This window comes from Anas platyrhynchos, chromosome 16, assembly GCF_047663525.1.
Source record: "Anas platyrhynchos isolate ZD024472 breed Pekin duck chromosome 16, IASCAAS_PekinDuck_T2T, whole genome shotgun sequence".
NCBI lineage: Eukaryota > Metazoa > Chordata > Aves > Anseriformes > Anatidae > Anas > Anas platyrhynchos.
In genome coordinates, this window is record NC_092602.1 from 8,984,032 (window position 1) to 8,998,470 (window position 14,439).

General features: G+C 41.4%; 1 protein-coding gene across 1 annotated transcript; it reads left to right on the top strand.

Moving 5' to 3' along the window:
* Positions 1 to 34: 34 nt before the first annotated feature.
* On the top strand, positions 35 to 14,068 carry CRKL (CRK like proto-oncogene, adaptor protein). The gene is made up of 3 exons (XM_013103430.5): positions 35 to 916; positions 4,116 to 4,572; positions 13,329 to 14,068. Exons 1-3 carry the CDS (start codon positions 603 to 605, stop codon positions 13,461 to 13,463), a joined length of 906 nt encoding a protein of 301 aa, XP_012958884.2. The 5' UTR covers positions 35 to 602; the 3' UTR covers positions 13,464 to 14,068.
* The last annotated feature ends 371 nt before the right edge of the window (positions 14,069 to 14,439 follow it).

Here is a 14,439-nt window from a genome sequence, read left to right on the forward strand (position 1 = left end):
CCCTCCCCCGCCGCGCTCCCCTCAGGCGGGCGCGAGGCGCATGCGCGGGGCGGTGCGCCCGGCGCCGCCGCCATTTTGGTGCTCGGCTCCGTGAGGGGAGGGAACGGGACGGCACCGAGCGCCGGGACACCGAGCCCCCTCCCAGCGCCCTGCTGCCGGCCGGCCGAGCCTTCCCTCCTTCCCTTCCCTTCTCCCGGCTGCTATCGCAGCCGGCCGGCCGCCTTCGCCGCTTTATCCCTTGCCGGCCGCCGCTGCTCTTCGCCACCCGCCCGCCCGGGCCCGCCGCAGGCCTGAGGGAGAGGCGGGAAGGATGCCCCGCACGCCCCGCCGCTGAGGGAGACTCGGGGGCCCTGACCGCCGGCTCCGGCCGGCCACAGCCCAGCCGCTCCTCGGGGCTTCCTCCTGCCGCATCCCTGCCCTCCTTTCCCCCCCGGGCTTCCTCGCTGCTGGGCCGGGCGCTCGCCTCTTCCTCCTAGCCCCCAGCCCCGCTCCGCCTGCCGGGCCTCCCCGCCCGGCCCTTCCCTTCCCCGGCTCTCCTCCTGCCGGGCCTTCGGGCTCGCCGCCTTCCTCCCTCTCGCCCTCAGCCTTCCCCGGCCGGAGCCATGTCCTCCGCCGCCCGTTTCGATTCGTCGGACCGCTCCAGCTGGTACGTGGGCCCGGTGTCCCGGGCGGAGGCGCAGACGCGGTTGCAGGGGCAGCGGCACGGCATGTTCCTGGTGCGGGACTCGTCCACCTGCCCCGGGGACTACGTGCTCTCGGTGTCCGAGAACTCGCGGGTTTCCCACTACATCATCAACTCCCTGCCCAACCGCCGCTTTAAGATCGGCGACCAGGAGTTCGACCACCTGCCCGCCCTGCTGGAGTTCTACAAGATCCACTACCTGGACACCACCACCCTCATCGAGCCTGCGCCCAGGTGAGTGCCACCCTCCCGTCGCCACTCCCACCGCCAGCTCTGCTCCTGGTGCTGCGAGGCAGGGGGCTCAGCCCCAGCACCCTAAGGCTGGAGGTAGGGCTGTGCTGCACGCAGCAAGGAAGCCTTTCCTTCTGGCCCTCCCCAGGAACCCTTCCTAATAGCGGTCCTCAGCGCTCTGGAGCACAATGACCAATATGGGTTGTTCTTTTGGTCATCGTTGTCCAGATGGTGCGTGGGGCCTGGCCTTGCATTGCATGTAGATGGATGCTAAGGTAGTGTGTGTACATCCCTGTCGCTGCCTGTAATTGCCTTGCGAGAGGGCGTGGTCTTGCTTTGTATCAACCTTCTGGTATTGTCCTGCTCCCAGGAAGGTTGAGAAGCTGGTTCAGAAATCTGCCTTTTGGTGATTGAAGTACAGCCTCTGAGCTTAACTTGCTCGCTGGCCCTGCATCCACAATGACACACCTTTGTGATTAGACTGCTTCACCCTGTTAACTGAGTTTTAATGTATTCTAGGACAGCATTTCCCAAGCTTCTAGAGTGACATTTCCCCCAAAAAATGTAAAAACATGCATCTCGGTTTGGTTATGGCACTCTTTGTATCTGCATATACTACACTGGGAAATGCTTTTCTAGGAGGATGGGAAAATGTGACTTGACTATGAGATCATTCTTTGTCCTGAGCCCAACAGGGGACATACCTGCAGCCTGCATCACTAAACAGCTTATTGATAAGTCTAGAACATATTTCTTTTATCTTTGGGGCTTCCTGAATAGAACAAAATGAAAATAAAAGCTAGAAAAATAACATGGAAAATAAAAATTGGTCTACTTCTAAATTCTGCAGTTTAAGATTTTTTTTTTTCAGATTGACAAGTTATTTGGTGGAAAAATAACTGAGTTTTATAACCACACTTTAATCTTGGCATAGTCCAGTTCTTAATCACTGACAGTAACTTGTCAAAGGTTGACAGTAAGTTGTCAAACTGAATTTTGACCACACACGATCAAAAGTCTTCCTGTAAAGCTCTCAGGTGGTGGGTGGGAGGAATGTGACAAAGCACCAGCTTCAAGAACTCCTAAAGCTGTTGAGACATCTTCAGGGTAGTGGTTGTGCTGTGGCTAAAGAAGTGGATAGGTGAAAAATTCACTCACCTTTCACAGGTGCAGGAACACTTAACTGGAGCTGCCCAGGGTTTTGTGCATGTTTAAACTTCAGGATGGTTTGGATGAAAAAAGTCAAATCTGCAGCAATTCTTATGCTTACCTGTGTTCTCGTTAACCTGCATACTGCTGTGCTCTCTGACAGTTAAAAGCTTCTTCTCAGTCATGTATGGCAATGACTTCCTGAGCTTTATCAAGATGCTTAAACTAAGCTGATGCCACTTGCTCTCCTGATGTTGGTATAGAATCTTGCATGAAGTATTTTGTGAATGTTTTCATGACATCACGAACACGCCACCTCACTTTCAAGGTTTGATTCCATACAGCCATTGGTTGTTCTGTCAACATACAGGGACAGATGGAACCCCAAGCATACAGTGAACTTACACGCTTTTATACATACATAACTCAAAATGGGGTTGACTTCTAGCATAAATTTTGTTCTAAACTTTTTGAAAAATCAATGTCATGGGTGGTGGTTTGAATTTCTGTGTAAAAGAAACTTCCTGATGCAAGAGGGAGGATGAGGGGTAGCATTCCCAGACTATTATTTTTAAATTAATGGACTAGATTTAGAATAGGGGTGGACAGGCACTTGTGTCAGAGCTGTTATTGCTAGCTGTCATTTTTCTTTAAAAGTTGGCATTTTCAGAGGAGCATCACAGGTACTCACGAAGGCTGTTGATTCTTTTAATTTCATTAAGTGTATATATAGTATGAAGGGATTTTTTTTGTGGTAGGATTAAGTAGTTCCTTGTATATTGCTGTACACCACCACTTTTAGCTCTAGGGGATATTTTAAACTTGTAAGACAGTTGAAACCTGTTTTAAGCTATTTGTTTTTGTATCAATAGCAAGTATCTGCTGTGGGCCCAATACTGTAAGATTTCTGACAGCTGCTTTGAAAGAAGGTGTGTAAAGGTTATGGTGAAAATAGCCTGCAGTAAAAGAGTCTCATTTGATGAACATTCTTATACGTTATCGCAGAATAAAATGTACTGGGCAGATGATGGGCAAAATAATAAGCAATGTGAATAAATTAAAGGTAGTCGTGTGGTTAATAAGGCAGAGGAGTTGCAAGATGGCAAGCTTTTTTGCTTCTTACTCCGCTCTTAGCAGCGGGTGTTAGTATTTCATGTTTTCTTCTGGAAAGATATCACTGCAGGTTATTAGATCTAACTATACAGTTAAGATGAGTACTTTGAAGCAGTAATAAGCTTTGTTATAATCTAACGACGCTTTGAGAGCTGAAGTTGTAACAATAAGATTAGGGAGCTTATTCCATGTTACTTTCCAAAAAGGAAAATAAAGTATTGTCTCCTAAAAACACAGAATCTGCCTTCTCTTTTCTTAAACAAAGCAGTTTTCAGTATTAACAAGACTGAGTGTCCCCAAAATCCTACCTATAAACAGCAGCTTTCTGATACAAATATGCTCTACTGCCTATAGAATCAGAAAGACTTGAGAGGTTATCATATCCTCCTCTTACTGTTCTCTTTTGCCACTATGCTCCCTCAAGTCTGGCACTCAGAGTTACTGAATTCCTGAGAAAAGTGGATGCTGAGGTTAAAAACGTGAGTGCAAAGAACTGAAGAGGATTAGTTAGCTCTCTGAGAGCCCTTCCCCTTCTCACCCCAAGACACCCAAATCTTTTTCATTTAAGTATCGTGGCCTCTTGTCACTTAAGATAAGAAACCATTTTAATCTACCCTAACATCTTCAAAACAATCTGAAAAAGTAAACCAATAGATAAGATTTTGCATTATTTCTCCCAATTTTTGCATCCCCAATAGTTTTTTATTGGATTTCTGGGGAAAATAAGATGGGTACTTACGTAATTGCTTGAGAGCATGAGTTAAACTTGTTAAACGTTTCCCGGTGTTACCAAACTAATAGTTATGTTATAAAGGTGAACGTAGGTAGTTCTCCTTCATTTGGTGGTCCTAGCGTAAAAGTGGTTGTTGGCTTTGTTACTGGAAATACAGAACAATAGCTATGGGATAGCTATTGATAATACTAACTTTTTTAAACTTAGGTATCCAAGTCCACCAACAGGATCTGGATCTGCCCCTATGTCCACTGCAGAAGAAAATTTGGAATATGTTCGGACTCTGTATGACTTTCCTGGCAATGATGCTGAGGATCTTCCATTTAAAAAGGGTGAAATACTGGCAATCGTAGAGAAGCCAGAAGAACAGTGGTGGAGTGCCAGAAACAAGGATGGTCGGATTGGGATGATTCCTGTTCCTTATGTAGAAAAGCTAGTCAGATCTCATGGGAAGCATGGAAACAGGAATTCCAACAGCTACGGTATTCCAGAACCTGCCCATGCTTATGCTCAGCCTCAGACCACAAGTCCCCTTCCCTCGGTATCCAATACACCGGGAGCAGTGATCAATCCTCTGCCGTCAACACAGAATGGACCAGTCTATGCCAAAGCTATCCAAAAGAGAGTACCCTGTGCTTATGACAAGACTGCACTGGCACTAGAGGTAAGTTTCTTTTCCTTTCAAGTCTTAGAGTTGTTCAATGGTTTTGTAGAATAAGAAACAAAAAATTGTTAGTGGCAAAGTTGGTGTAAATGACTTCATATGGAGTCTGCTCAGCTGTGTCGAGGGATTGAGAAGTTCTGTTAGGTTCTAAAGGAAGATTACAAGAATTGCTTCATCTATACCACTTCCTTTGAGAAAAGTGACTAAGTTATGTCAGAACCTATACTTAATTTACTGTTTTCTTGCCTCTGCAACAGTGCAAATACACTCAAGGGTAGTAGAATGTATACATCCTACTGCGGGAGTAAGTGCTAGGGGGGATGACCTGCTTCTCCACCTTACCTTGGGGAAGGAAAGGGGTGTTTAATTGTTGCAGTATTCCACGTTGAGAACTGGCAGTAGTGTCCTTCAGAGAAAGGTAAGGATTGTTTATGAACAGATTTTTACTTATTTTTTGATCCTCAACTGTAGTGTGAAGTACGCTAGTGTTGAGAGCTCATCTCTGGGCACATCAGAAATACAAAGAAGCAGAAGAGTCTTCTGAAGGACTCTAGATTTTTATTTTTGAAAATTGGAATTTGAGAAATGGTCTTAAGACCTAGAAGGGGAGGGAAAGGGTGTGTTTATTTATAAGATGAAAGACTGTAGGAAAGCCTCTAACCTTGCGTTGAGCTTTTAATAAGTTCCTGTGCTTGCCAAAACACTTTTTTTTATTTTTATTAGGGATTTCTTAAAGGTTTTAGAGCTTTATTCTTTAAATGGTAAAGAATTCATGTTACAATTGTAATTAAATTGGCATAAATGATGGAATGGAAGAAGTTTTTGAAACTATATCTAGCATACAGACACTCTTACTCCCATGCTTTGACTATACTGAAAGTTAGCTAACTCATGCTTCAGAAATGTCTCACCTGAAAGCATTGCTATTGGTTGTTATTCTGAGTGATGAAATTTGAATGTGGTAAAATACTTCAAGGAGCAAATGCAAGGAAACAAGCAAAGGAAGCAACAGCGTTTTAGCAAGTAAAATAGTGGTTTTAAAAATACTTTTGAACTTCGCCTCTTGCCCTTGCTCAGTTAGTTTGCAAGTTGAGGCTGTTAACTATAGCTGATACTTAGACTAAGGTTTTATGAATAATTGGAAGTCGCTAATAAAAGTTACCTTAAGGCTTTTTCCTCTTGTAAAATTTCTACAGGTGATTACTCTTAGAGGGTTAGAAATTAAATATGTATCACTGGATTTTTTTTTTTTTTTGAGTCTTAGGAAAACTAGTTGCTTGTTATTCATGAAAAAGGTGTGAAAATTATCATAGGAAGAAATGTAAATTCAATGCCAGCTGTACCGTACAGAAGATTGCTTGCCTTGCTCTGTTTTCAGAGGCGTGAATAGTTTTGGCAGCAATTGATGCTGTTGTTATCAGTGTGTCGTGGAATTACTTCAGGGAGCTTGCTTTGCTGCAGGGTAGCAGAACTGTGTGGAAGGATGGCTCTCAAATAGATTTTTCTGATTTGCTGTTTAGTGACCTAGTTAATTGTATCATTTTAGCTGCCAGAATGTAGTGGTAGGATTAATTCTGTGACCAACATATAGGTCAGAGTTTTTTGGAACCTTCAAGTTGCTGAAATTTTGTTTGAAATATTCTTCTGTTCCACTGATCTCCAATTGCTTATGGCTTCGTGTCTTTGCGTCTCCCACCCTGGTATATTTTGTCTTCCTATGAAGTCTATTTTTTCACAGGTTCACCTTAGTCACACTGTGGCTTCTCAAGAGGTTTCAGAAGTAGAATTCTGGGGATTGATCTACATTTTCATTAAAATTGGTGGTTACAGCTTCTCCTTCCATGCACAGGGAACATTAACAACCTCATTATAGCAACATTTTTGTCATGTGTTCTATCCTTAAAGAAAATTCCAGATTCTTTTCATTATCTTCCTTCAGCTTGCCTAACACCTGCTGGGCTCTGATGTATTAATCCCAACCTTGTCAGGGCTTTGCTTCTCACTAAATAATCTGAACCACTCAAGGTCATAGTTCAACATTCTTAAAAATAATAGGGTTCATTTAGACTAGAAGCTTCTCTTTGGTAAGAGAACGGAAGGTAGCTAATGGTAGGGAAAGGATGGGTTATGAGGGCGTTTGGGGGAAGAAAGCTAATGGTGTTCTTTCAAAGTAATAGTATTGTACAGTGTTGTGCCTCAGTATGACCTCTCAATCATGGTTCAGCTTGTACTGATAATTGTTCCTATAATTGTACAGCTACTGAGTGTATGTAATCCCATTTAAACTGATAAAAGTAAGAAAGCAAAATACCTGCTTGCTGGCTTGAGCTTTATATGATCAGCACACAGACACTACTTACAAGAAGCAGAACACCATCAGGAGTAAATACAGCTATTGAGTGGTAACCTGCTCAGCTCCTTTTAAGTGGAGGGATGCCATTTTGCAAGGTTCAGCTTGAAAATGGGACAAGCTGTCTGCTTTCAGGTCCAGTTTGTCTGTTGCACGCTATTGTTTACCTAAGCTGTCAGAGAAGATAAATATTCATAGACTGTTAGTGAGAAGAAACCTGGTTTTAAGGAAGGTAATTACATTTTTCATGTGAGAAATGTTTTTTTTTAAACTTGTAAAATGAATATTCTCATGAAAATCCTTTTCAAGATCTAGTTGGTTGGATAATGATGGAGTGCTTAACTTTGAAGTAGTACTTAAAGCGTGACAGTTTAAGGGCAAGAAAGTTTGAGAGTGTCTGCAATAGATTTCCTGTAAGGATACTAGGTAGGTAGCATGGCATTTGGTACAATTTGGACCTTACTGGGCTAAAATTGTTCAGCATCCATATTTATATTCCTGGAGTGACTAACATCTAAATGGGGATTTGGTCCTGTTGCATTATATGCTCTACTTTTATTCTCTAAGATAAAACATCAGCAATCTGCTTTACAAGCTAAACTACCAATTTTAGATATTGCTGTCATCCCCAAACGTACAGTTACTGTGCATGTAATTTTGTGCATTTCACTGCCGCAGTCAACAATTAGTAAAGCCTACGATAAGTTTATTGTATGTGAAAGATTCACACATGACTGTGGTCAGTTCTATTAATTACATAGGCTGTTCACATTTAATGCTTTTTAGCGGGATGATTGATGTCTGCAGTTTCTCACTGCAACTTTACTAATTTTGATTACTACTGTGTGTAGTGTTTTCAAGAATACTGCATGCACACACACACGCAAAAAAAAAAAGCATCAGCCCAGGTCTGTTCCTCTAGTTGTGTGCTTTCAGCCAAGAGGCAGTTTCCTTCCTTTCTGGTGCTCTAGAGGAAGAAATACGAAGGACAGGGATGCAGTGTCCCGCGTTTATGGGAACTAGAACTCTACGTTACGGGACTATGTACTGCGCCTCTTCACCCCTGATTTTCCGTGGGAAAATGAGGAGGACAGCCCTGTGTTCAAAGGTTACACAAACCAGCACCGCACGGCGATGCAGGGACTGTTTGCTCTGTCACTAAGGTACAGAACAGCAAAGTCTACCTTAGAGTTTCTCATAATTTATAACTTGGAGTTCTTCAGCCAGCATGCTAATGAATCCTCATCTGAAACCAGCCTATGCAGTGCCCAGAAGTCTAAGACCTGCTGCATTTTACCTTAAAAAGGAGTTTATCTGTTGGTATTTGGGCTTTTTGCTTGGATCCAAGGAAGATGATTAATTGCTAATAGCTACACAACAGAGTTCTTCGTGCCTAGCCTGGTCAGTAGGTAAACTAATGGTAGGTAATTCCCTTAAAAACTGGTCAGCTGTTTGAAGGTTGGCTCAGGTTGTGAACTACAAATTCCCTTATCAAATGGTGTGGAATGACTTAAGGATGTTTTAAATACACCATGTATTTAAATAATGGTTCTTAAATATACTGCAAGCATTGTAGTAAGTGTCATAAACCACTTTGAAGTCAGTGGTAGTCGTAGAGTTCACATCCAAATCTGACATGACAGTGTTAGGGAATCTTAAGGTTTTATATATACACAGAGCTTCGTTATATTTTCATAGCTTTTTTTTTTTTATCACAGTGATTTTTTTCCCCAAACCTGTGCCAACATTATAGTGTGAAGTAGCTTATCGGTGTGTGGCATATCAAGCACATAGATGTATCCATGTGCTATCAGGGAGTTAATGTTTCACTGAGATGTTTTGGTGAAATAAATACCTGTTCCTCACAGTTATATAACTGACATAATGTGTCTCTTGAGCTCATTGCAATTAGGTTACAGTTATCTTTCTTCTCTTTAAAGTTGAGACAAGTAGGGCAAGATGTGCTAGTAGCAGAACTTTCTTAATTAGGAAATTAGGTTGCTATTTTCACTAGACAACAAGTGTTATGCTTCTCTTAAGTCAGGAAAATTCACTATTGCTGTTTTAAACATTAAAATGCATCTAACTGACAAGATAAATATTTGGCTTTAACTACACAAGTATAGGTTCTAGGTTTTAAGTGTTGATCACAGAGCTTTAGCTCAGAGAACCATTGAATTGAAAGTGATGTTGGTGGCAGGATTTCTGTATCTGCTGATACACACAAACTTTTCAGTACGCTACCTTTGAAAATGCAACTGCCAATTACATTGGAGGCTGTGTGCGTTCTTAGCCTTTGGGGCTTCCTTTTCCAGTCAGAATTCTTTATCGTTCCCATCAGGACAACAGTCAGTGCCTCGCAATTTAACACATGTTTACCCTCAGAACTGTTTGCAGAGTTTATTTTCAGATGAAACTGAAAGCGATGGGGATAATCTAGATGAGTTCCTGTGCTAAAATGAGTTTTAGTGTGGCTAAAGAGTGACCGACTGTTCATGGGAGCTCTGAGCTCTCCGTATTCTGGACTGTTGTGACAGCATGCTTAGCAGATGGGGACAGGCTATCACAATTTAATGAAAACTGCTCTTTGTTGTGGTGCTCTAAGCCCAGCTCTGGCTCTACTTGAGGTACACACTGTGGCAGTCTTCCTAGGTGAGGCTAGGTTAACTGCATCTGGGATTTCAGCACTTCTGCACTGCCCTTCAACCTGCTCTCACATCTCAGGAACGGTCAAAGGTCTTTCCTCAGGTCAGAAGAACTCAAGGCATCAGCTGTTACTGTTCTGGCACGCAGCATAAAGATCAGGGCAATAAAGGTGTGCTATCAGCCATTTGGTTTCTAGAATCTTCTAATACTTAGAGCACCAGCTCCTTCAAAGTATCGATTCGTTCTCCTTGGTGTGCAACTGAATTCTGCCTCTTTTGTTTAGTTTTATACATTTTGAGGGAGAGTGGGATATCAAGTAATTTCTTTGATGGAATATGTCTAAAACATGCTGAATTAATGGACTACGTGACTCAAATGGCATGCAGGAACCTTGTGCAGTGTATGAATCAGCTTCAAGTGGAAGACAGGTACAGAGGAGTCTGTAGTGAATGAAGTAACCTTTCTGACTGGCATGTTCCACAACTCACATTTCCCTGGGGCTTTGAATTCGTGCTGTAACAGGGACGTAATGAAAGGATGCTATCTAAAATACGCTTTGATTTTATCGTTTGGGTGGAACCAAATGGCTGCATTTCAGAAATATTACTCACTTCAGTAGGTGCTACTTCCATCTAGTGATGCTGGCATGCTTTGCAAGTGAGTTGTTTGTCTGAGAGATGCTGAGACTAAGGAAGTATTAGCCTAATTTATAGATAAGGGCCCATGAGCTGTACAGAATCATACAGGAAGTTTGTGGCAGAAATGACAATAGAACCAGGACTCCTGACTCTGTCCTGTGCCTAATCATAAGACAATCCTTCTGACTAGCCCAAAATATTCTCTGAAACCAGTAGCATGTTAAATAATTTTAATAGGAGATCACACCTCAGCTGACAGGCTTTAAAGAGACTTTACCAAATACTGCTTTCAGTTAGTACTTGGGAGGGATGCCCATAGAGACTACTTGACCAGATTCTAGAGATGCTCTCAAAAAGAGTCTTTATGAAATCCAAGAATGATTTTGTCATGACATCAAGATTCCTTCCCCAAAAATCTTGTTTCAGCATGCTGTTTCATTTAATTTTCTCAAGGGACTGTATTTTTTTGTAAATAATACAGCATGAGGGGATATTCGGCAGCTTTCCTTTGGAAAAAAGAGATCTGTTTATTGCAAATCACTCTACTATTCAAGTCCTCGGTATTTTTTTTGTTTTTTGTGAACCTTTTCTCACCTACCACTCTTTAACAGCTGCTACTGATTTGTAGCAACTTTACCTGCCCAGCAGTGTAAAGAACACTCTGCATTGTTAGACTGCACTGCTTTTTTTGCAAGGTGATACTTAAATTGCCATTTTATATCATTTTTCGCTCAACTAAACTAAGGCTCCCAACCTATTCAAGCTGTAGAAATCAGAGTCAAACTGAAGTATGTTTTTCTAGAGCTTCTGAATTAATTTTGGATTGATCTCTACAGCATGTGTCCAGAATTAAGTTGTCAGACAAAAAAAAAAAAGTCCACGTGTTTGATCCTGTGTACTACTGATTCCCCTCCCCATCCCAGGAATAAGATTAGAAAGATTAGAGTGTTTCCAAATGGATTGTTTGTGTGGTGTGGGGTAAATGCAGTTTCCTGCTGGGTTTTAACTGTTGTGGTGTCAGATGTGCCTTCATGATTTCGAGTCTAAAACCTGGAACTTGAATCTGTCTTCAAGGGTTATTTTAAATCTCGCAGTGCAACACTGACTATTTATAGATGTTATCAGCCTTTTCCTAAAGAGACTTTTGTTAGGTTCCTGTTTAAATCATCTTGTTACTATTTAAAGCTTTCTCTAGATTTTCCATTTAACGAGAAGTCAGACAAATTGTGCTTTTTATCAAAAACACAAAGCGTGCTGCAGTAGTCCACCAAGAGAAGAAAGCCAGTCAAATTAATGCTATCTGTGTGTGCTAAATGACCTGGGCAATGTCTAACTACTCAGTAGGACGTGTCGGCTTCATGTTTGAATTTATGAGCAGCATGCATAAAGTTGACAGTTTAAGAGTCTCTCAATTATATCCCAAAACTGTGTGGGGATCAGAGGACTTTCTCCTCTCTTGAAAGCACAGGATTAAAGTTGTCTCAAGTGCGAGTCTTGAATTTCCGGATGGGAAAGGGGAGGGGGAAAGCACTAAGTAATGTAAGAAAAGCAGGGTGAGGGAGGATTTGGGTGGGAACAGAACAACACATTTTGAATTAATGTGTATTAGAATTGGACGTCAAGCTTAAATATCTGGAAAGAGTTTCAATGTTTGAGACATCTTATTTTAAGAGATGTAACACTGAGTGACTGCCAAAGAGTTCATGGTTGTGTCTTAAACTTTGCTCAAGATTTCTGAATACTTCAGAGTGGTTGTCAAAAATACCTATTGAGGTAATGGTAACTGGTTTAAACAGGCTTTGGATCACCTGGTGATACGTTTCCTGCAAGATATTTTGTGGACTCGGCTTTTTTCCTTTTTGGAGAACTTATGCATTTTATCTGAAACATTTGAATCTAAGGTCCTTTGCCAAGGCCATTGAACTATCGGCATCAGCTGTAAATGTTAATGCTATTTAGATAGTGTGGACAAGTTGTTATATATACACAGTGTCAAGAATAAAATCTAATTTTTCCTTCAAGACCAAGCAAGGCTAATTTCCTTTGGATTTTGCAGAAGTAGTTTGGTAATCTGAAACCCAGCTACAAATTGCTTGGACCTCTTTTGGGGAGGAAGCTTATGAACTGCTGGCCGTTAGTCATAGGCAGGTTCTACCTTTTTTGTGAAGTTAGTTATGAGCTGCTAATGTCACTTTTCTAATATTTACTATAGTTACCACATAGATGCAATTAAGTAAACAGGAAGGGAGGTGTAGTTCAAGAGCTGCTGCAACAGGCCACGGCTTCAGCTATTCTGAAGTGTTTGAGGGAGAAATGAGTTTAGTCAGTCTCAAAGGCTGGTTGTCATGTTGAGTGTTTTGCTTTGTAAATTATCCTAATTCAGGTTAAATACAGACACTGAACAGTGATAAAGTATAATTTGGGCGGATTTTTTTTTTCTTTATCATAGCTTTTCTCTTCTTTCACCACCAAATAGAAGAGACAGTTATGATAGGAAAGGCCTGACATGTTGTTGTTCCTGTTCCAAATTCTTTGATGGGAAGTGAAGGTGAAAGCACCAGATAAAGCAACTATCTGCATATCTAATGCTTATTAAAAAAACATCTGAGAAGTGTATCATTGTTTTAGAGAGCTACACAAGTTTCTTAGGCTGTGGTAGTCAGAAGTAGAACTTCACGTAGTGGTTTCTCTGTCACAGGAATTGTTCTTTGAAAAGCTAAGTTTTCTTTGAAATAAGCATGTTAATGCTAAACCCAGGGAGGGCTGTGCTATTTTGAATGGGGTTTGCATCTCATTATTTATGGTAGCTTTAGTGATGTCAGTTTACATCTAAGCTAAATATATGGCTGCATGAAGTAAGCTTTCCTACAGGAAAAGGCGTGGTTCAGTAATTTATTGAAATACGTAAGTATCCCATTAGTTAAAGTTTTCAAAGCAAATGCAGACATCATGTTTAGGAATGGTGTCTGTGTTTTAGTTGAGTAAAACTAACTTTTCTTTCCCTTTGAAGCTTATAGCAATTTTCTTTTATGTGATGGGATTGTATTTGTTGTTCTTCATGAGATTTGTATCTGAGGTAAGATTCTTATGTGTGATATTCTTATTTTTTTTTAATTCTGCAGGTCGGAGATATTGTGAAGGTTACAAGGATGAATATAAACGGTCAGTGGGAAGGAGAAGTCAACGGTCGGAAAGGGCTTTTCCCCTTCACGCATGTCAAAATATTTGACCCTCAAAACCCAGATGAGAATGAATGATTCCCTTTACCCAACTTACACTGCTGCTTCATTTTCCTGGCTATCATTAGCATTGTTTGAGGTGGAATGACTAAATGGCACATTGCTAGCATTGCCCATTTTCCAGCTTGCTGCAGTTTGACAGTTCTTTTAATATACATTTGGAATACATACAACCGAAGTCACTGCCTGACCTTCATGCCGTAGTTGCATCAACCAGAATTTGGTTTCACTTTTAAAACTGTATTGGGCCATAAGCTGGAGAAGACTGAACCGCAAGGTGTGTGGCAGACAAGTATGGGAGGAAAACCTTTCTTAAGACTTCCACGGGCTTGTTCTGGCCTGCTTAGTAGGAAGAGCCCTAACCTTAGATCAAACATGCAACTCGTGTTACTGTCCAACAAAAAGCAACAACAAAAATGCAATTTTAGGACTGAAGAAGACTTAGTTTTAAGTGAACCTGTCCTAAGGTAGTACATTTACGATGATGGTCTCTTTAAAGGACAATAATTGAAGCTATGTATTCTAAGCAGTTGTATTAGTAACTGCTCGTTTCTGTTAACTTTTGAGCTTGTTGTTGACCTTCTTGAAACAGTGTGTGTTAAATACAGATAACCATTGATTGAGCTGCATTGAAGCTGAGGCATTTATTTATAAGGAAATTTAGGAGGGGTTAATACTCGTAACTCATTTTTGACATACTTAACGCATTTCTGTTGATTTTGCAAGCACTAACTATAGTAAGTGAGCTTTAAAGGGAAACACTTTGGCCTGGTCTATGTACAGCTCCTCTGCTATGCTGGAAGTCTGGTTTACTGCCACAGCAGTGCTTGTCACCAAGCTGTTACTTGGTAGACAGAAGAGTCAGTTCAACATAGTGCGGAGAAGTACAAAAGGACCAGGACAGAAGAACCTGGTAAATACTGATGGAATCCACTTATTTAAGCATAAACCTTTTATACCCCTTTCTCTGCAGGTTCCCTTATCACTCCAGAGT

Coding starts and splice junctions, on each gene's coding strand:
- CRKL (XM_013103430.5), top strand. CDS start 603: ATGTCCTCCGCCGCCCGTTTCGATTCGTCGGACCGCTCCAGCTGGTAC. Junction 917..4,115: donor CTCATCGAGCCTGCGCCCAG/GTGAGTGCCACC, acceptor TTTTAAACTTAG/GTATCCAAGTCCACCAACAG. Junction 4,573..13,328: donor AGACTGCACTGGCACTAGAG/GTAAGTTTCTTT, acceptor TTAATTCTGCAG/GTCGGAGATATTGTGAAGGT.